This window comes from Aulonocara sp. 'chitande type north' Nkhata Bay, linkage group LG1, assembly GCF_057382095.1.
Source record: "Aulonocara sp. 'chitande type north' Nkhata Bay isolate Kocher_YH1m ecotype deep benthic linkage group LG1, A_spYH_male_GT1.1, whole genome shotgun sequence".
Taxonomy (NCBI): domain Eukaryota; kingdom Metazoa; phylum Chordata; class Actinopteri; order Cichliformes; family Cichlidae; genus Aulonocara; species Aulonocara sp. 'chitande type north' Nkhata Bay.
In genome coordinates, this window is record NC_141344.1 from 26437584 (window position 1) to 26460529 (window position 22946).

Here is a 22946-nt window from a genome sequence, read left to right on the forward strand (position 1 = left end):
CAGAGTTGGGACCAGGAAGCAGAGTTGCAGTCTTACACGCCTCTCTGCAGCTTCTCTCCTCCTGCTACCCCCCCAAAAACCCATCTCCATAGAGACTGTGTCATCTCCCAAACAGACAAAAAACAAACTAAAAACCAGCAACAAACAACTTAAACATAAACAATTACAAAGAAAGAACAATAAAGTATCCACATCTGAACCAAAGAGTAAAACAGTGAAATGTGGATTATTAAATATTAGGTCTCTCTCCTCCAAGTCTCTGTTAGTACATGACTTAATAATTGATCAACAAATTGATTTACTCTGCCTTACAGAAACCTGGTTGCAGCAGGATGATTATGTTAGTTTAAATGAATCAACACCCCCGAGTCATTCTAACTACCAGAAATCTCGAAGCACAGGCCGAGGGGGCGGTGTGGCAGCAATTTTTCACACCAGCCTATTAATTAATGAAAGACCAAGACAGACTTTTAATTCATTTGAAAGCCTGATGCTTAGCCTCGTCCACCCCAGCTGTAAAACTCAGAAACCAGTCTTACTTGTTATCATCTATCGTCCACCTGGGCCTTACACAGAGTTTCTGTCTGATTTCTCAGACTTTATATGTAATTTAGTTCTGAGCTCAGATAAAATAATTATTGTGGGTGATTTTAACATCCATGTAGATGCTAAAAATGACAGCCTCAACATGGCATTTAATCTGTTATTAGACTCAATTGGTTTCTCTCAAAATGTAAAAGAACCCACCCACCACTTTAATCACACTCTAGATCTTGTTTTAACATATGGCATAGAAACTGAACATTTAACAGTGTTTCCTGAAAACCCTCTCCTGTCTGATCATTTCCTGATAACATTTACATTTACAATAATTGATTACACAGCGGTGGAGAGTAGACTTTATCAAGTAGATGTCTTTCTGAAAGTGCTGTAACTAAGTTTAAGAATATAATCCACCCACTGTTATCATCTTCAATGCCCTGTACCAACACAGAGCAGAGCAGCTATCTGAACGCTACCCCAACAGAGGTCGATTATCTTGTTAATAATTTCACCTCCTCACTACGTACGACTCTGGATACTGTAGCTCCTGTGAAAACTAAGGTCTCTAATCAGAAGTACCTGACTCCGTGGTATAATTCTCAAACACGTACCCTAAAGCAGATGACTCGTAATCTGGAGAGGAAATGGCGTGTCACAAATCTAGAGGATCATCATTTAGCCTGGAGAAATAGTTTGCTGCTTTATAAGAAAGCCCTCCGCAAAGCCAGAACATCTTACTATTCATCACTGATTGAAGAAAATAAGAACAACCCCAGGTTTCTCTTCAGCACTGTAGCCAGGCTGACAAAAAGTCAGAGCTATTTTGAGCCAACAATCCCATTAACATTAACTAGTAATGACTTCATGAACTTCTTCACAAATAAAATTTTTATCATTAGAGAAAAAATTACCAGTAATCATCCCACAGATGTAATATTATCTACAGCTACTCTTAGTACCATTGATGTTAAGTTAGACTCTTTTTCTCTAAGTGATCTTTCTGAGTTAACTTCAATAATTACTTCCTCCAAACCATCAACGTGTCTTTTAGACCCCATTCCTACAAAATTGCTCAAAGAAGTCCTGCCATTAATTAATTCTTCGATCTTAAATATGATCAACCTATCTCTAATAATCGGCTATGTACCACAGGCCTTCAAGCTAGCTGTAGTTAAACCTTTACTCAAAAAGCCATCTCTAGACCCAGCAGTCTTAGCTAATTATAGGCCAATCTCCAACCTTCCTTTCATATCAAAAATCCTTGAAAGAGTAGTTGTCAAACAGCTAACAGATCATCTGCAGAGGAATGGTTTATTTGAAGAGTTTCGGTCAGGTTTCAGAGCTCATCACAGCACAGAAACAGCTTTAGTGAAGGTTACAAATGATCTTCTTATGGCCTCTGACAGTGGACTCATCTCTGTGCTTGTCCTGCTAGACCTTAGTGCAGCATTCGATACTGTTGACCATAATATCCTATTAGAGCGATTAGAACATGCTGTAGGTATTACAGGTACTGCACTGCAGTGGTTTGTATCATATCTATCTAATAGACTCCAATTTGTGCATGTAAATGGAGAGTCCTCTTCACACACTGAGGTTAATTATGGAGTTCCACAGGGTTCAGTGCTAGGACCAATTCTGTTTACATTATACATGCTTCCCTTAGGCAGTATCATTAGAAGACATAGCATACATTTTCACTGCTATGCAGATGACACCCAGCTCTATCTGTCCATGAAGCCAGATAACACACACCAATTAGTTAAACTGCAGGAATGTCTTAAAGACATAAAGACCTGGATGGCCGCTAACTTTCTGCTTCTTAATTCAGATAAAACTGAGGTTATTGTACTCGGCCCTGAAAAGCCTAGAAATATGGTATCTAACCAGATTCTTACTCTGGATGGCATTACCTTGGCCTCCAGTAACGCTGTGAGGAACCTTGGAGTCATTTTTGACCAGGACATGTCCTTCAATGCACAAATTAAACAAATATGTAAGACTGCGTTCTTCCATTTGCGCAACATCTCTAAAATTAGAAATATCCTGTCTCAGAGTGACGCTGAAAAACTAGTTCATGCATTTATTACTTCCAGGCTGGACTACTGTAATTCATTATTATCAGGATGTCCAAAAAACTCACTGAAAAGCCTTCAGCTAATCCAAAATGCTGCAGCAAGAGTACTGACAGGGACTAGAAAGAGAGAGCATATTTCTCCTGTTTTGCCTTCCCTTCATTGGCTTCCTGTTAAATCCAGAATTGAATTCAAAATCCTGCTCCTCACATACAAGGTCTTAAATAATCAGGCCCCATCTTATCTTAATGACCTTGTAGTACCATATTACCCTATTAGAGCACTTCGCTCTCGCTCTGCAGGCCTACTTGTTGTTCCTAGAGTTTTTAAAAGTAGAATGGGAGGGAGAGCCTTCAGTTTTCAGGCCCCTCTTCTGTGGAACCAGCTTCCAGTTTGGATTCAGGAGACAGACAATATCTCTACTTTCAAGATTAGGCTTAAAACTTTCCTTTTTGCTAAAGCATATAGTTAGGGCTGGACCAGGTGACCCTGAATCCTCCCTTAGTTATGCTGCAATAGACATAGGCTGCCGGGGGATTCCCATGATGCATTGAGTTTTTCCTTTCCAGTCACCTTTCTCGCTCACTATGTATTAATAGACCTCTCTGCATTGAATCATATCTGTTATTAACCTCTGTCTCTCTTCCACAGCATGTCTTTTATCCTGTCTTCCTTCTCTCACCCCAACCGGTCGCAGCAGATGGCCGCCCCTCCCTGAGCCTGGTTCTGCCGGAGGTTTCTTCCTGTTAAAAGGGAGTTTTTCCTTCCCACTGTTGCCAAAGTGCTTGCTCATAGGGGGTCATATGATTGTTGGGTTTTTCTCTGTATCTATGAAGCGCCTTGAGGCGACTTATGTTGTGATTTGGCGCTATATAAATAAAATTGAATTGAATTGAATTTAATTGAATTGAACTGGTGATTCTAAGTTGGCCACGTGTGAGTAATTGTCTTTCTCTTTATGTTAGGTCTGGATTAAAGTTGCAACCTATCCAGGTTTGACCCAGCCCTTTCATCTATGCCAGGAAGCCATCCATCCATCCATCCGTCCATCTTCATCCGCTTTATCCGGGGCCGGGTCGCGGGGGCAGCAGCCTAAGCAAAGAGGCCCAGACCTCCCTCTCCCCAGCCACCTCCTCCAGCTTATCCGGGGGAATACCAAGGCGTTCCCAGGCCAGCCGAGAGATATAATCTCTCCAGCGTGTCTTGGGTCTGCCCCGGGGCCTCCTCCCGGTGGGACATGCCTGGAACACCTCACCCAGGAGGCGCCCAGGGGGCATCCTTGTCAGATGCCCGAACCACCTCAGCTGGCTCCTTTTGATGTGGAGCAGCAGCGGCTCTACTCTGAGCCCCTCCCGGATGGCCGAACTTCTCACCCTATCTCTAAGGGAGAGGCCAGCCACCCTTCGGAGGAAGCTCATTTCTGCCGCTTGTATCCGCGATCTCGTTCTTTCGGTCACTACCCACAGCTTGTGGCCATAGGTGAGGGTAGGGACGTAGATCGACCGGTAAATTGAGAGCTTCGCTTTTACACTCAGCTCCCTCTTCACCATGACGGACCGGTGCAGCGTCTGCATTACTGCAGCTGCAGCCCCAATCCGTCTGTCGATCTCCGGCTCCCTTCTCCCATCACTCGCGAACAAGACCCCGAGATACTTGAACTCCTCCACTTGGGGCAGGAACTCATCCCCGACCCGGAGTGGGCACTCCACGCTTTTCCGGCTGAGAACCATGGCCTCAGATTTGGAGGTGCTGATCCTCATTCCCGCTGCTTCACACTCGGCTGCGAACCGTTCCAGTGCGAGCTGGAGGCCCTCACCCGATGAAGCCAACAGAACCACATCATCTGCAAAAATCAGAGATGAGATTCTGAGGCCACCAAAGCGAAAGCCCTCCGCCACTTGGCTGCGCCTAGAAATCCTGTCCATAAAAATTATGAACAGAATCGGAGACAAAGGGCAGCCCTGGCGGAGCCCATCACCCACCGGGAACGAGTCCGACTTATTGCCGGCAATGCGAACCAAGCTCTTGCAACGGTTGTATAGGGATTGAATGGCCCGTAGCAATGGGCCAGACACCCCATACTCCCGCAACACCTCCCACAGGACACCCCGAGGAACACGGTCGAATGCCTTCTCCAAGTCCACAAAACACATGTAGACTGGTTGGGCAAACTCCCATGCACCCTCAAGTATCCTCGAGAGGATAAAGAGCTGGTCCAGTGTTCCGCGACCAGGATGAAAACCGCATTATTCCTCCTGTATCCGCCTTCTTCAGCCTGGTGGCTCCCTTCACCTCTGGTGTCCACCATTTGGTTCGGGGATTACCACCACGGCAGGCACCAACCACCTTGCGGCCGCAGCTCAATGCAGCAGCTTCGGCAATGGAGACGCTGAACATGGTCCATTCGGACTCAATGTCCCCAGTCTCCCTCGAAATGCTGTTGAAGCTCTGCCGGAGGTGTGCGTTGAAGATCTCGCGGACTGGGGCCTCTGCTAGACGTTCCCAGCACACCCTCACTATGCGTTTAGGTGCACCAGGTCTGTCCAGCGTCCTCCCCCGCCACCTGATCCAACTCACCACCAGGTGGTGATCAGTTGACAGCTCAGCCCCTCTCTTTACCCGAGTGTCCAGAACATATGGTCGCAGGTCTGGTGATACGATTACAAAATCGATCATCGACCTACGGCCTAGAGCGTCCTGGTGCCACGTGCACTTATGGACACTCTTATGTTCGAACAGGGTGTTCGTTATGGCCAAACTGTGATTAGCACAGAAGTCCAATAACAAAGCACCGCTCGGGTTCAGATCAGGGAGGCCGTTCCTCCCAATCACGCCCCTCCAGGTCTCGCTGTCGTTACCCACGTGAGCATTGAAGTCTCCCAGCAGGACAACAGAGTCTCCAGGTGGAGCACCCTCCAGCACCCCCCCCCCCAGGGACTCTAAGAAGGCTGGGTACTCTGAACTGCCACTCGGCGCATAAGCGCAGATGACAGTCAGGACCCGTTCCCCGACCCTAAGGCGCAGGGAACAAACCCTCTCGTCCACCGGGAAAAACCCCAACGTACCGGCAGCAAGGCGAGGGGATATTAGAATACCCACCCCAGCCCGCCGCCTCTCACCAGGGGCAACTCCAGACTGAGACAGAGTCCAGCCCCTCTCCAGGAGACTGGTTCCAGAGCCCAAGCCATGCGTAGAGGTGAGCCCGACTATATCTAGCCGGTACCTCTCAGCCTCACGCACTAACTCAGGCTCCTTCCCCACCAGAGAGGTGACATTCCATGTCCCTATTGGCAGTCAGTCCGCCAGGGCCTCCGCTCCTGGCCGCCACCCAGCACACAATGCACCCGACCCCTATGGCGCCTCCTGCAGGTGGTGGGCCTGCAGGAGGATGGGCCCATGTCTCTTCTTCGGGCTGTGCCCGGCCGGGCCCCATGGACTAAGGCCCGGCCACCAGACACTCGCCCTCGGGCACCCTCCCCGGGCCTGGCTCCAGGGCAGGGCCCCGGTAACCCTATCCCGGGCAGGGTAAACTGTTCCCTGGGTATCCTTTTCATAAGGGTCTTCTGAATCGCTCTTTGTCTGGTCCCTCGCCCAGGGCCAATTTGCCATGGGAGACCCTACCAGGGGGCAAAAGCCCCCAGACAACATAGCCCTTGGGATCCCTGGGACACACAAACCCCTCCACCACGATAAGGTAGCGATTCAAGGAGGAGCCAGGAAGCCCTGAATTGGAAAAGCAATTGAAAAAATAGCCTGATTATCAAAACTGAAAATGACTCATAAATACACTCTATTACTTTGATAAAATTTGTATGAAAGCAAACCCACAGATTTTTCTTTTTTGTTAAAATTGTGTGTAACATATCAATAAAACCAAAATTGAATAATTTCCTCTGACATTTAACTGAATTTAGCACAAGGATAGCACATTAACTGATATCAAATTATTTTGTTTTTGAAAAATATTTTAATATTTTAATTTCAATTTAGCTTTCAAGGAACTGAGAGACAACAAAAGACTGGAAAAATATGTTAAAAATTTAGCACATTACCATATATGTAATTAGGTTAATTAGCTTAATTGACGACAGGTGAATAATGTGATAAAAATGGGATTAAAATGAACTTTGAAGAGAGTTATTTATTTCAAATAAAGTTAAAAGACCATTCAGTGAGTAACAGCTTAAGTCAATTACTAATACTTTTAGAATTGAATCATCTGGTATACATAGCAGATGACAACATAAATTCTACAGACAGGAGGACGCTTAAAACGAATCTCAAATGACTGTGAACTTGACAACTTAGCAAGAAAATGTAAAACCACATAATGCATTTGATTCAAGAACAGCATTTTAGCTTTACACAATGCAAACATCTACACTGTCACGGTCCCTGCGTCTGCCTGGCTAGCCCAGTGAGGCAACATGTGTTTTTGTTTTGATTTCTGGTCTCGCTCTCTCACTCTCTCCTGTCTTTGCTCTGCCTGGGCGGAGCTCATTGCAGCCCACACACCTGCAGTAGTGACGCACCTGTGGCATATTATCCAGCCTTCCTTGGCCACTACTTAAGGCGGTGGCTTCTCGTTGCTGGACTGTTGTTTGGATCCACGACTGTTGTAGCGCAGCTCTCGGCATCTCTTGTGCTTTTCCTAATGTTTCTATGTTTCTGTTCATCCTTTGTTTGTTTGTACATAGATTTCGTAGACACGTCGTGTAACCCTCATCCCTGATTCCTGAGCATGAGTGTTTGGCAGTGTGGCGTGGCGTGTTAGTGCAGAGCAAATTGGATCACAAGATCAAAGCAAATGTGTGGATATTGGAATGAGTGGAGCGTGGATCAGCGAGCTAGTGTGGAGCACCTATCCCCCTTTCTTCCCGTGGATCCCTGGAGCCCCCGACCATTCCTCTCACTTTGTATATAGCTGACTTGGTGTTGTAAATAAAAAACTGTTTAACTTAATCCCATAGTCTGCGCTTGAGTCTGTTGACTTGACATAAACAGCCAATCACATTGCAGCAACTCAGTGCATTTAGGGTTGCAGGTATTATCAAAATGACCTGCTGAAGTTCAAACAATCATCACATGGCAGCAAGGTGATTTAAGTAACTTGTGACATGTTTGTTAGTGAGTAACTTCTGATGTACTGAGATTTTCCCATACAACCATCATTGTCAGAAAAAGAGAAAATAACCAGTGAGTGCCAGTTCAGATAAGCTGGTACTTCTCTTGGAGGGAAAAATGCCTTATAGATGCCAAAGGTCAGAGGAGGATGATCAGACTGCTTTGAGCTAATGCGAAGGCAACAGGAAGTCAAATAACCACTCATTACACCCAAGGTATGTAGAAGAGGATGTCAACTTGTAATACATCGAACCCTGAAGCAAGTAAGTTACATCAGCAGAAGAAGACACCAAGTACCACTCCTGTTAGTGGTAAGAACAGGAAGTCAGCAGTTTGCACTGGCTCCCCAAATTTGAAAGTAAAATATTGGTAAAACATTTCCTGGTCTAATGAGTCTTTATTTCTGCTCAACATTTAGATGATAGGGTCAGAATTTAGCTTAAACATTAAAGCATGGATCTGTTCTGCCTTGTATCAAAGGTTTTGGAAGGTGTTGATGGTGTAATGATGTAGAGGATGTTTTACTGACACACTTAATATCCCTCTTAATATTAATTAAACATTCTTTGAATAATTCAAGCGACTGATCAAAGATATTGCATTGCAGCTCATTCAAAAAGCTGAGTGCAAAACACTCTCAAGGAGATATAAACTTTCTTGCTTATGTGTACTCTTAATATTATATCAGTGGAAATGATTAAGGTGCAATGACAGGACGATACAAACTAATTGTCAGACTTAAATACAAGGTGGATGAGTCGGACTCATAATCTGTAGAAGGTTCGCTTTAAAATACAGCTGAGACACTGTGCATGCCCCTGGGTGATGTATGGCACTGGATCACTGGTGTTTATTGCTTGCCCGAAGCAGCAAGTTGAATGCTGAAGTCTTATCAACTTATTAGAAAACTTAGTGGAAATCAGCAAGAGACATTTCAAAGCTTTTATACAATAAAACCGACAAATAAGCAAAGAAAGAAGCCATCTAAGCAACGCAATGTAAGCATTAGTTATATCCAGCATATGCCAACATGCTTTGCCCTTGGCTAGCAGCATCACTGGTTGTTGTCTGCTTAATTTTTTACACTTGAGATTATTTACACTTGCTTTGAGACCCAAACAAATGCTGGAAAGCTCCCAGTCACCAAGTGGATAAATAAATAAATTGGGAAAATCTTGACAGGTTATTACACCATGTAAGTTAAGAAGGAGAAAGTTCCAGTAATCCATTATTTACAGTTTGTTTTGGACTTCAAATTAACTCCTTTGAAAAATAGCAATTGCTTACAAGATTAAAAGAGTACAGGCAAAGCATGCTATTTTTAGACAGAAGGCAAGAATATATCATGAATATGTCATGAATTTTACATCAAGTATTTTTTTTACAGTGGTTGTGCTTGTAGTTAATAGTTCTGCTCTGACTGTATATGAAGTCCTTTAAAAATGAAACAAAAAAAAGTAAAACCCAAAACATCTTCATCTAAGCATACTATAAACTGATTTTTGAAACAATCAGAAACAATCAATTACAATTACAAGTCACAAACAAGGCGATGAGGGGATATTTAAAGAAATAAACTAAAGTTAAAGAACTAGTCAACCATCTGTGCTGTTCTCGAAGACAGCAAAGACGTGGAAAAGTTTCTACTGCCTTTATAACAAATGACTTGTACTCTTAATATGAAATGGTAAGAACTAGAGAGGTTAAGCTTCATTGAAATCTCCCATCCTAGTTTTGTAAAAACTCCAAATGCTTGACAAAGCACAAAGTGTTTGTATGCGTACTTGAAATCAGTAAAAAAAAAATAAAAAAATGCTTGAATGCTGATGTGGTTATTTTCATTGCTGTGAAACCTATGAAATATGAATAAAAAGTGATGAAACCTAAAGTAACTCTCTGCTTCTCTTGAGCCCCCATCTATATGGCAAAATAATGTAAGGAAATGGAATGTGGGTGATGAGTGGATGAGTGTGTTTACTGTATTTACACCTGTTCTTTTCACAGTGAGATAAAAACACATTCACTCTTATCTATTCAGTTTAATCCCCAGAGGCAAGTGTCTAGTACTTGCAATTGACATTATTTTGCAGACACTTAGTTTGACAAGAATATTCCAAAATATGATTTATTCATTTTTGGTTGCACAGTCAGTGTGTAGGGTGTGCATGCTATACTTCTAAGTACACAAATGTGAGTCAAGATCAAACAAACATGGACTACAACACACTGAACATGCTGCTTGCCCTGCTTTTGTATAGTAAAGGTCTGCCACAGTGCCTGCTTTACTATATGGTTGCCATTTGTATTGCCATATAAGAAAAAAAATGATGATGGCTCTAAAATTCTTAATAAACAGTCACTAATACACCTTATGTTTCCATGTGAAAGACTCATCTCCGTGTGTGTGTGTGTGTGTGTGTGTGTGTGTGTGTGTGTGTGTGTGTGTGTGTGTGTGTGTGTGTGTGTGTGTGTGTGTGAGTGTGCAACTAAAATAAACATTTGTGTTTTTTGTGAACGCATATTCCAAATTTGTGCCACATTTCCTCCAGCTTCAGTACTAAAGTTTCCACAGTAAAAAAATGTTTAATAATAATGTTGCAGAGTTTAGATGTATACTGCACTGCCACATGGGTCTAAAAACGTATAATAACAAACTGTTTTGTGTTTTTTTACAAATACATTTAAAAGTTATAGCTAAAGTGTAAGTTTTGTATGTTATGTATACTGCAATGTATTACAAGTAAAAATCTGTGAGTACTTCAGTTCTATTAAAAAAAACCTCTCCATAATCACACATAAAAATATTCATTTATAAGGCGAGTTATTATTATTTCAATAAAATATAAATTTAATGGACAGAACATTAAAGGCTGGATTGTACTGTGCAAGAGGGTCTAAGTTCAACAACCTGCTGAGGTGAAAGCACGGTTTTGACACTACTTGCAGTAGAGATAATAAGGATTATAAGGCTCACAAGAGTGATAGAGAAGAACGAATTGGCGCAACAGTTACTTGTTAGTGAATTTTTACAGATCAAATGAACAAATCTCAGGGAGTTCCTCCATCCTTTGAAATTCTACTTACATCACAAATAACATTTTAGGGGTCTTTTAACCTCACCTCAGACTAGACTGTTCAATTAGTACTGGGATGTGTGGTAAGTCATTCTGTGACTGGGTTGCATTTTCTGGTATCTCTCTCTCTCTCTCTTTTGTTTTTACATAAATCCCCATACTAGTGAGCAGCTACAAAACTTGCAATTATAGGCATAACATTTTGTTTCCACAGCAAGGACTAACTGTTAATCCTTCATACTTAAAGTTGTAACTGAAAAGCACAAACATTCAATGAATAAATTAGGCTAAGTGAATAACCCAAAAGTAAAAGGCAGCAAGAGTGAAGGAAGGTTTAAAAGGTAAAACCTCTACGTGCTGTGATAAATGGTTTGGCCAAGCTGGTCTTTGGACAGTTCGTTAAATAGTCACAGATGGTGGCACTAACAAAAAGGCAAAAGGCTGAGCTAAATGTGACAAAGTTGAAGATGTTAAGATTTTCACTGCAAGTAGGCAGAATGGACAAGATTGAACACGATTAAATAGAAAATAGAGCTAAAGTTCAGGCTGAGCAGTTTGGAGACAAAGTTGAGGCAGATATTGTATGGACGTGCAGTGGAGAGACAGTGGACAAAGGGTTTTGATTAGGACCAGGGAAAAGACATAGAAGACCAGAGAAAAAGGTTCATGAATGCAGTGGAGGAGGATATGCATAGGGTTGGTGTGACAAAGAACAGTGATAGATATAAGGTGAGATGGCAGAGGTGGCAAAAGTAAGGACATTCTTAAGTAGAAGTACAGATCCTTGTGTTAAAAATACTCAGATAGTTTATCATCTTAAACTGATGTGGCATGAGAAGGGAAGATTCCTTGATTAGTCATGAAACTGCTTCTGTGTATTGTTTGAGGATTTGTTCATTAACATTTTACAAAAGTTACTGATGACACTGAAATATAATATAAACCTTTGAAGAACAACTGGAAATGTATTATTCCCTGTGAGGATTTTACTTTATTTGTTTGGTTTTTTTTGTTTATTTAGCTGAAACACAAATGAAAAAGACTTAATAAAGACTTGTATTCTAGAAACTCACAGTAATCCATTCACAGTTTGAAACCAAGCTCATCGTGACAAAGCCAGGGTAAATACAAAGCAACACTGGGCAGTGTTCCTGCTGGCTTAGTAACCTGTTCCAAATGTAATGAAAAACTGATGGTGTGGTGGCAGTATATAACATTCATCTAGAAAGTTATATTGAAAGTTCTAAAAAAAGAAGAAAAAAAAGCGACTCCTCATAACAAAACAGGAAGAAAAACAAAAAATTCATGGTCACTATGAAAGAAGACTGTATATGTGATGCATGTTCAAACAATGGAATATAAGTCAGAATTTCAGAGGGGAAGGAAAACCATATGTATAGAATTTGCTGAGGACGCACCGCAGTGACTGGATGGGTAGATGGAGGTGTTTAAAACTTTCGGCATTTTATTTGCCCACTCATTTTGTCTTCATTCATTTTACTTGCTTAGCAAATTTACATTGGCTAGCTGTATGCACTACAACTGTTTAGGTTAGTTTCAAGAAAATATTGTGCTTTAGGTTAAAATATGGCACGTCATTGATTAAAAACACATTAAAAATTCTGTTTTCCTAGTTCATATATGTATGATACCATTGGTCTACATGTGATGAATTTAGAGTGACAGACCCATCTTACTATTGCTATGTGTTTGTACCTTGTCTGTATTTGTGAAATGATACTGGCTTTGAACAAAACAATGTGTGATTTGAGGCATGGTAAAAGATTCTATATGTATATATTTTTAATTAATTCTTAGCATTACAGCTTTAAGGATTGTGACATAATGTATTTTAAAAGATATACAACAATATATCTTTTAAAAGATATATTGGACATCGGGTCAGTTGGAGGCGCAGTCGAAAGATTGCAACGGTCCCAGATCAGATGTACACACTGGAACTCTTTCCCATGTTGCTTGTCTGTGTTTATTGTGCTATGGTGTGTTGATATCTGTGCATTCCTGTATTATCCTTTTGTGTTACACATTTCGATGTTTTTTTCCTCGCTACCTAGCCTGACCTGTCTCCCCAATGTGATGTTTGTGTATTGTATGTACGGTCGGCAAGGTCTGTCATCTCGGTTGTGGGCAAAAGACCTGCAACTGACGAATAAAGGCTATCTCATCTCATCATCATCTCATAACACTTCATTACAAAATGCATAATATATCTGCAAAAAATGACTTGAACCCATGAAAGCTTTCCTTTAAGGGGGGTTCATTCCTTCTAAAGTCTCCTTGCCTCACGTGGGCCCAAATGTGTGACTGATGCTCTGAATACAATTTTCTGTTTATCATGAGTAATGTTTTATTTCATGTGGTATAGGGTGCTTTACCTGCCATTCACCCAGCACCTGCCTGTTTTTTTTTTAGGTCAGTCCCGTTTGGATTTTTAGCCACCAGAATTGTTGTCTGAAAGCCAAAAAAGATGCCTAGCGTGTTTACTTTGCCAAGTGGATCATCATGGCCTTGCCATATTGGTCCATGTGATTGACCTTTATTATAATTATGTATTTATTTTATTTTCAGTTGTTACAAATGGGACAGACATGACTTGGGGATAGGACAGGGAGAAAAAAAAGAATGAAAGAAAGAGAGGGAGAGAAAGACAAAATAGAGGGGAGAGAAAAAAAGAAAAGCAAACAAACAAAAAAGAAAAAACAAACAAACTAACAAAAACCACCTGGATCACCTGTCGAGAGAAGAAAAAAAAAACAGAAGAGAAAACAAACAAAAAAGAGCAACACAATAAATACAACACCATCACAATAAACTAGCTAACAGTAGGTAAAAGTAAATATTAAATGTTATTGTGCAGCACGCAAGATTGACAGCGCACAGTGTGCTTTGAGGTAGCACCCAAGAAAGGTGTAGTTTGTGTCTGTGAACACCCGTGTGTACACCTGTGTGGATCAGCACGCTTGTATTCAAAAGGTTTCTCCATGCAACGATCTGCTAGGGAGTGTGGGGAGCCATAGCCCCGTCCCCCAGGGCATGAAGCAGGTATGGAGGAGATCCAGGCCCCAGACATCCAGAGGGCCCAGAGTACGAGGACCAGAGGTGGGTCGAGTATCCAAAAATTGTACTCAAGTAAGAGTAGCATTACTTTAAAATATTATTACTCAAGTAAAAGTGAAAAGTAGTCTTCAAAAAAGTTACTCAAGTAAGAGTAAAAAAGTACTTGGTGAAAAGACTACTCAAGTAGCGAGTAACTGTTTGAAATGTCTGATTTATTTTTTAAATAAATGCTATCAGACAAACAAAAACAAATATACAGATTTTAGTATTTTCAACAGGAATATATGCTACAGTAAATAATATAAATATATAAACAGTGCAAACAATTTCCAGTGACAAGATATGCTGTAAACTTTATATTCATTTTTGCTTGAAATGCCACTGCAAAAATGTGCCATTTCTTCACTCAGTGAAGTGATGGTTAAGCTTCAGCAGCAGTTTGCTCTCAAGGTTCTTTCTGAGAAGCTGTAACTGTTTAGCAGTGAAGAGGAGTCCTGCATGACTGAGAAGTCCTTCACAAGCTCCAGATGTAGGAAGAGCTGTATTGATTTTGATCGACAGCTTCTTGATGCGAGGAAGGCCATGCAATAGATCCACACCTCCAGTGAATGGACATGAAAGGTACCTCTCCAGTTCCCCTGCTTCTGGCTTTCCTGACCCCATGGGTCCATCATCTTAGTCAGTTAGGCTGCTGTTTGTGCTGGCCTCATCCAGCTCTGAGTCTAGGTGATGTCTGATGAAGTTGAGACCTGTGGAAAGATGTATGGTTTTCAAAAGAATTAGGTCTGGTCATTATAGTGCTGAATACACTGCAGCTGTGGATGTTTGGCAAGAAGATTTGATCACACTGGAGATGTTTTTACTAACTCTTGTAGAAAAACAAATTTATTTTTTAAAAAGTAACGAGTCGAATTTTGCAAATGTAGCAGATTAAAAATACCTTTTCTTCTTCACAAATGTACTCAAGTAAAAGTAAAAAGTGTTGTGCAAAATAGGTACTTTAAAAGAACGGAGGAAATGTAACTCGTTACTACCCACCTCTAACGAGGACCCAAGGAGGACCACCAAAGGGGCAACCGTGCCACCCTCCTGGGAAGAGCTGAGGCGAGCCCCAGTCTGTTATCATTCTTACCAGGGAGTCTGGTCTAGTGAAAAATCCACACTATACAGTCTTACAGAAACTCATAGCTACATTAAGGCTCTTCTCTGGCCCATCACTGATGAAATGTATTCCCTATTTAATGTCAGTTGACTGGAAAATGGATATTTTGTTTTCTTGGCAAAAAGAGAATTTTTTAATGGGATACTTAATATACAGTAATTTATATAAATATATTTGCTAAAACAAACAGTCAAACAAAGAAATAAACCATTTTCCTCTGAATCTCAAAGGTAGATAACTTTACTTACTTTATGTATGCGGACCAGTGATTGTGATAACATGCATTACCCACTGTATCATTTATGCTATTGGATTTTTTTTAACAGGAATCTAAAGAAATCAAACAATCATATTTTTTAAATTTTAATTCAATTTTAATTTAGCCAAAAGACAGTTCCCCTGGTTGTCTTAGCAAACTTACATTGGCTAGCTTAAGTACCCAATCAATAGAAAACTAGTTTCAGTGTGTGAATGTGTGTGTGAATGGGTGAATGACTGAATGTAGTATAAAGCGCTTTGGGGTCCTTAGGGACTAGGAAAGCGCTATACAAATGCAGGCCATTTACCATTTTAGTTATTCTCTACATCTATTTAGAGTTCAAAGTACATCCACTCATAAAAAACAAGTATTGCAGTATGGTTTCCACCAACACTTAGAAGCTCCCGTCAACAAGGAACTGATTCCAACCCTGTGCTTTATTGATGATCCTAATGTTTGAAGAAATATGATGTATATCTGGCTGTGTAATTACAACAAAGGAAGATGATGTTGAATTTGGCAGCACTTTTCAATAAAATTGTTGATAACTGTTGAAAATTATCTTGATTATCTTTGTAAAGTTGCAAATAGCATTTAAAAATCTTTAATAAATACACAGTATTATATCTATAGTGTGTCTAAGTGTTCCGTTCAATTCAGTTTTACTTATATAGTCACAACACCAGTCACCTCAAGGTGTAAGGTAAAGACTGCACAATGCAGAGAAAACCCAAGCAACCCAGTGACCCCCTATGAGCAAGTACTTGGCTACAGTCGGAAGAAAATATCCTAGTTAACCGGAAGAAACTTCAGACAGAACCAGGTACAAGAAGGAAGGCAGGACAAAAAATACAATGTGGAAGAGATCTGAAAGCTGAAGGCTCTGCCTCCCATTCTACTTGAACCACAGGTAAGTCAGCAGGTTGAGAGCAAAGTCTATTGGGGTGATATGATACTATGATGTATTTAAGATAACGGAGGAGAAGGATTTTAAAGTAGATTCTGAATTTAACAGGGAGCCAATGAACAGAAGCTAGTGTGGGAGAAATGTTAATGGTCTGTTAATAGTCTTGCTGCAGCTTTTTAAATAAACTGAAGGTTGCGTTACCTTGAATGTTTTTATGCTTCAAAAATTATTAAAGATACAATAACACTCAGCATCTTCTACCATACATTTACAGTTAAAACACTACTTATTTAAAATTGCATAAGAGCTTTACTGCATTCACATAATTTAAGCTCTCATAATGAGTTATTTGAAGGTAATGTTTGTGAAGTGAAACAAAAATGTATTTTTTTTTTCAGTATTTTTGAGATTACCATCCATCCATCATGCTGTTTGGCTGTATTTGAATAGAATTGAATAGAATTGAATAGAATAGAATAGTGTAAAAATGACCTTGTCTAACTACCAAGCCTTGTGCCCTTCTGGTTTATGTCAAATGCTAAATTTGGCATCTGTGTATTAAATTTCTCAAAACCTCCAGTACATATATAACGATAATTAAAAAAAAGAATATGGTTCGAAATGGCTGCAACTTGTTGACTGGTTGAGGTATGTACTAGTAAAGTAATTGCAAAGGCAGTACTGTTCAAAGGAGTGCTACATGGCAGGGTAGCGTCACAATAAATGATGAGAATAGTGACCTGAAAATTACACACCATATCTGATTGCTGTAGAATAAGGTGTTTTACGACTTAGGATGGAGAAAATCCAACAAAAAAACGCCACTACCAATAACGCTTCTCCTCTGCATCACTCTCTACAAAACCTTTGTGTGTGACAATGTTATTAAGGTTAATAATAATAATATATAGAAGGATGTTTGTTTTGATGAATGAGGAACACTGGCATTTAAACTATGAATGTTGAAAAACTCCTTTTCTGAAAGACGAGCAGGTAATATTTCAGAATAGTATGGCTAAGAATTAATGTCCATGTTTTCCCTTAATGTGTTATCTAGCTTGATTGTAAAGATAGTATATTACACTCTTCCTCATCTGTCTTCTTTTTTGGCTCCGCAGAGTAATCCATTTCCCTCAATTTCAGGTCTTGAGGCTTGTCACTAAGGGCCCCAGGATCAATATTTGCCAAGTTTAAACCACAGGATTATCCATCTGTCAGGGCTCCCAACAGAAGCTCTCAACTGTGACATAAATCTTGGACTGTCCTCCACCATGTGAGAAGGTCACACCTCCAAACAGCTTTTGTTATATTGTATGCCTAAAGAAAGGATTAAGTAGTCAATAATGTCACTTCTACAAATACATTGTGCAAGCCAGCCCACAAAAAACTTAATGTCTTATAAATTTCAACTTTATATGTTGAAATGTCTGCTTTGTTTGCCTAAAGAAGTTTAGAATTTGAAAATAGAAAGCTCAGTTTTTCCAGTCTACTCTCTCTGTCCCCCACCAGAGGTGCACAGAATTATGCATGTGTTTTAAACTAACTCATAGTTTGAAACTTTGAGGAATACTGCTATGACTCTTTATAACCTTCTTTCATTGGAAACACTGACACAACATTTGGTTTACAAGCCATTTACACCCACACAAATGGATGGAAATGACAAATGACCATTTTGTCCAACTGCTGAGTTCCTGTGCTTGATTTTTGCTTACAGTTTTTCTCGATTGCTAAAAAACATTTCTTGAAACTACGCCTCATATCCTCACAACAGTAAACACAAATCCATAACATCTCACTCAATTTCCCAAACATCCTATTTCCAAGTCAAAATGAAGCTCTACACCCAAAACTATTCACTCCTGCTGAAAAACCAAACTTTGCCCTCAGACATCAAACACAAGCCCTCAAAAACACACACACTACAACAGAGTTTTGCACACTGGTACAATTAATTCAAAACAATAGTTCCAAAACAAATAGGTTGCTTATGGTTCTCCCCTTCAAAACCCTTGTCACATGATAAACACAAAAGACGCAACCAATGTATGTACAGTGGCACATTGTCATTCATGTACTATACAGTACAACACACACCAGATACATTATCCCACCTCAGCATCTTGTCTTTGGTCTGGGTCAGGCCAGAGAATCTCATCCACATCACAGGCTATATTGGCCCCAGCCAGGCAGCGGGGGTAAAATCCTCTTGCATGCCTGATCCACCCCTGTCATGCATCTACTGATATGTCTAGGCAGGCCTCTTCCATGGCCTGAAGGAGGTGAACACGGACATAAGGTTCTCGGCCATACACTTTCCACCGCCATGCCGAAAATAACTCCTCTATCGGGTTTAGAAAGGGAGAGTATGCAGGCAGAAAGATATTAGAAAACCTTGGGTTATTGGTAAACCAGTCACGAACCAGAGCAGCGCGATGGAAGCTGACGTTATCCCACACAACAACGTAGTGAGGCTGCTCTGGCTGTGCTGGTTCCCTGTAGTCCAGCTGGAACATATGTTGTCTTAAACCATCAAGAAAAGCAAGGAGAAGCATAGTGTTATAGGGTCCTAGTACCCCATGGCGGTGGAGTACCCCTCGTTGGCTGATGGCTGCGCACATAGTGACATTCCCCCCACGCTGACCAGGGACATTTACAATAGCCCGATGGCCAATTATGTTCCTCCCCCTTTTCCTTCTTTTGGTCAGGTTAAAACCTGCCTCATCCACAAAGATTATTTCATGGGGAACAGGCCGTCCTTCAATCTCAAAGATTCTCTGCAAAACACATAACACAGTAGAGTCAATCGGTACCCTGAACCACAGTTCAAGAGTGCTGAAATGGCAGCATAAACTGCCATGCTGTGATGGTACACAATACTTTATACAGTATCAAAACTCATACCTGAACATATTCCACACGTTGGTTTTTCACTCTGTCAGAGTTTCGTTTGAAAGGGACTCGGTATGCCTGTTTCATCCGGAATTGATTCTTTCGGTCAATTGTGGAGAGGCTGATGGCATTTATGCCTCGAAAAAGATGATCATCCTCAATCACTCTCCTTTGAATCTCTTGCAGGCGGATTACATTATTTGCAATTACCATGTTTACAAGTTCCCTCTCTTGCCCCTCCGACAAAAGCCTTAACCTGCCTCCACCAGGTGGTCGTCTCTGTGTCCTACAAAAATAGAAGCACTCATTACTGTAACTGTCACACATTCATTTTACAGGCAAATAATGGAAACATACTGAAACTCAAGACACATAAGTTCAGTAACTTAAACGTTACTGTACAAAGCAGTCTTACTGCAAGTACACCTACCTGTTTTCCTCCCTGAAGGTTCTGATGATGGAGGCAACAGTGAAGCGACTCAAATTTGGTTGTACTCGTTGCCCAGCCTCCCTCATAGTCATCCCATGGACAAGGACATGGTCAACTAAAGTGGCTCGAATTTCATCCGAGACTGACTGTCTTCTTGCCCTTGCTCTTCCCCTTCCTTGTCGCCGTCGTTCTCCACCTCCTTCACCACGTCCTCTTTCTCCACCACGTCCTCTTCCTTTGCATCTCTTTGGATCCATTGTTTCAAACCTGAATGAGCTGACTTTGGCCCTTTTATCTATCTATCGCAGGTTCTGATTGGTGTGTGCTAAATTTTGACTCCTAGTGTTTCCACCTGGTTAATTGTGTGCTAATTGAGCTCAAGCTATGCTGACTTAAGTTAACATTATTGCATGCTAGTGCTTTCTAAATGACTACATGGTGTAAGCACTGTAAAATGTAGGGATTTGTGTGTAGAGTTTTGCAGTAACAGTTCACCAAATTTGAGTCATGTGTCAAAGCAGGGAATAGTGTTTATAGTTCAGGGAAATGGGTGAGCTTTTTGAACAGTAGCGTTACGGTTTTGAAATTTTAGTTTAGAGGCCTGGTTATAGTGTTTAAGCAATCGAGAAAAACTGTAAATTGAATTTCAAGCGCCAATGAGAAGTTGTTAACACACTAGAAATACACTCAGGGAAATTGTTGCTATCAATGCAGAATGACATTTTGGCTTTTCTTCGTTTGTTCTTTAGCCATTTACCAAACATGCTAATTCTTTATTCATTAAAATATATTTAATGTTTCCCCTCATCTGGTAAATTCTGTTCTGTTAAGAAGTTAGCTCTCTGAGAGTCAATAGATTAATATAAAACTTTTTCATTATTAATATTTTAAAGCATGTAAATGAAAATTACTTGTAAATAGTCACATCCGCCTTATTATGGCTTTGCCTGCTTGTGTAACAGCGTTGTGTGCATTGGGGGCTCTTTCTTGGAAAATGTAAGTAATGTAAATATTATATATATATATATATATATATATATATATATATATATATATATATATATATATAGATATGAACTTACATTTACATTTCCTCACTGTAGCTCAGTGTAGCTAAAATAGCTCTTATAGAATTCAAAGAACTAAAGCAGCAGTGTCACTGTTCTAAACTGGTAATACAGATTCTTATGGATGAGTACAGTTATTAGAGGTTACTGTTAGGTTCCCTGAAAAGCTCCACAGTAACTGATTAAGGGATGTATAGTCAAGACATTTATTTAGAGTTACTGGGTTGAAAACACCTGGAACAGCTCTTAGACTGAATTATTAAAGACAGGCTGAACATTAAAATCAAGAAAATACTCTGTATCAGTGATTGTATTTAATAAATAATATTACTGAATGAATTTTACTCATGGAACTGCAAATAAACAGTTGAATATGAAGTTTTATCTTATGAATCAGTGGTATTTTAGCAGTTAACTCAACATATGGAAAACTAAAAATACCTCATTTGGAAACTATTATTTATTTTTCATCAGCAATAAAAACTGCACACTCCTCAGGGTCAAAGCTCATTGAGAAAGTATTTCCATTGGAGAAAAAAAACAAGGTTAAAGAAATAGAAGTTATCTACCATCATACCGAGTGTCAAAAGTCAGAATGCTAGTTCAATAAATAAAAATAATTTTATGTAACTAGACATGATTTTTTTTAAGTAAAGAGTAATGACCTATTTGAAAGTTAGAATCCAATGAAGCTACATACAGTAGCACAGCAGAATCCAACAGTGGTGAGATGTAGGACAGGACTTCCTGGAGTCTGGAGGTTGCTGATTGCACAGATGAAGCGAGTGGAGATTTGGGTGAGGATCTCTATCTAGCCAGGATGATGTGGAGACATGGAGAAGGGGAGTCACTCACTGAAAGTCTAAAAGGCAGAATGACAGAAAATTTAAAGCACATGGGACAGAGGCAGAAGATGAGAAGAAAATGATTGGACTGGAGTGATGATGACACAGTTAATTTTGATAGCGTGGTGTGATGGCATGCCACACATGGTAAGCGCCACACCTCACCACCCGTTGATTCACTTTAGTTTAATTTACAGTCACTACTTTAAAATATTCTATTTATTGTTCAATATTGTTTCTTTATTAAATGTATTTATTTTTCCATCCTTCCACTGTTTATATGGCGTGCACACATATTAACCTTGCAAGGTCAAAGTTCTGTTTTATGTTATATTAATACATTTTTCTTTGTTTGAGTTACCTCGGGGTTGGCTTCTCCTGTCTGGCAAAAGGTGTAGCAAAGGGCTGCGAGACCTGAAGTACCACTGACAGCCTAATTGGATTGCACCACATGCTTCATTGCCTGGGGGGTGTTTCATGTTTGTTTCATTGTTTGTATTAGTTGGTTATATGGCAGCCATCTTGTTTTCCCCCCTGTGTGTCATTTCAGCAGGTCAGTTTATCATATGTTTGTTTGCGGTTTTGTTAATTATTATCTTGAGTTTAGTCTATTGAGTTGACCTCTTTTATTGGTCTGCCTGTTTAAGTTTTGGCTTTGTTAAATATGTTTTCATATTTTTGGGTCAATAAAACCCCTTTTTTGAATTAAAACCACCTGTGTCCTTTATGCTTTACTGCTTGGTCCCTGACACGTGGGAAAGTGGAAGTGATGTAAAGAACAGACTAGTAGCCTGAACACCCAGGAATGCAGGCGGATGAGGGAATACAGATCTTCCTTATTGAACTTATGCATAAGCCTCATTGGGCTGTGTGAGCGGAATAAAAGACTGACAGACTAAAACTTTGCACAAGAGTCAAAACTGCAGTTAGGCAAACTGTCAATACTCACAGTGAAGAGCATCTAAAGTCAACAAAGTACAAACATTTTCATTCTGTGCTTTTTATTTTAATGTCAACACAATCAATGTTCTTTCAGAAATTGTTCACAAAATCTCTGAGGTTATTTTAACTGTATTTCTTGACCTTCTGTGACAATATGTAGTGTATTTTCAGAATTGTCAGTTGCACATTACAGTCTGTCAATTGGTTGCAACACGGAGGAGATTTCTTTATACTTACAACACAGGGAGTTAGAAGAATTATGCAAAGGTCCCAGCAGGCTACAAAAAGGCTAAAGTTAAACATCCAGACTGAACGGAGCTGAATGTGATCAAGAGAAAGGACTAGATGACTATCATTTCACTACAGTGATAAGAGTCGCAATTAAACTGTCACAGGTGGAGGTCATTCTCTTGGGTAATTCAGGAAATCTTTAGCTCACCTATGGTGTTACATGTCAGCAAAAAGTCTTAAGTTCACTAGAAAGGAATGCAAAGGAGGGCAAAAGGTGGTTAAATCAGCTGAATTAAATTACAGCTCCAGGAGCTGAT

General features: G+C 40.3%; 1 protein-coding gene across 1 annotated transcript; it reads right to left on the reverse strand.

Annotated features, from left to right (window-relative positions):
* Positions 1-18453: 18453 nt before the first annotated feature.
* LOC147339190 (uncharacterized) lies at positions 18454-19801 on the reverse strand. The gene is made up of 3 exons (XM_086297938.1): positions 19545-19801; positions 19127-19400; positions 18454-18999 (listed from the first exon to the last, which is right to left on the reverse strand). Exons 1-3 carry the CDS (start codon positions 19799-19801, stop codon positions 18454-18456), a joined length of 1077 nt encoding a protein of 358 aa, XP_086154064.1.
* Positions 19802-22946: the final 3145 nt, after the last annotated feature.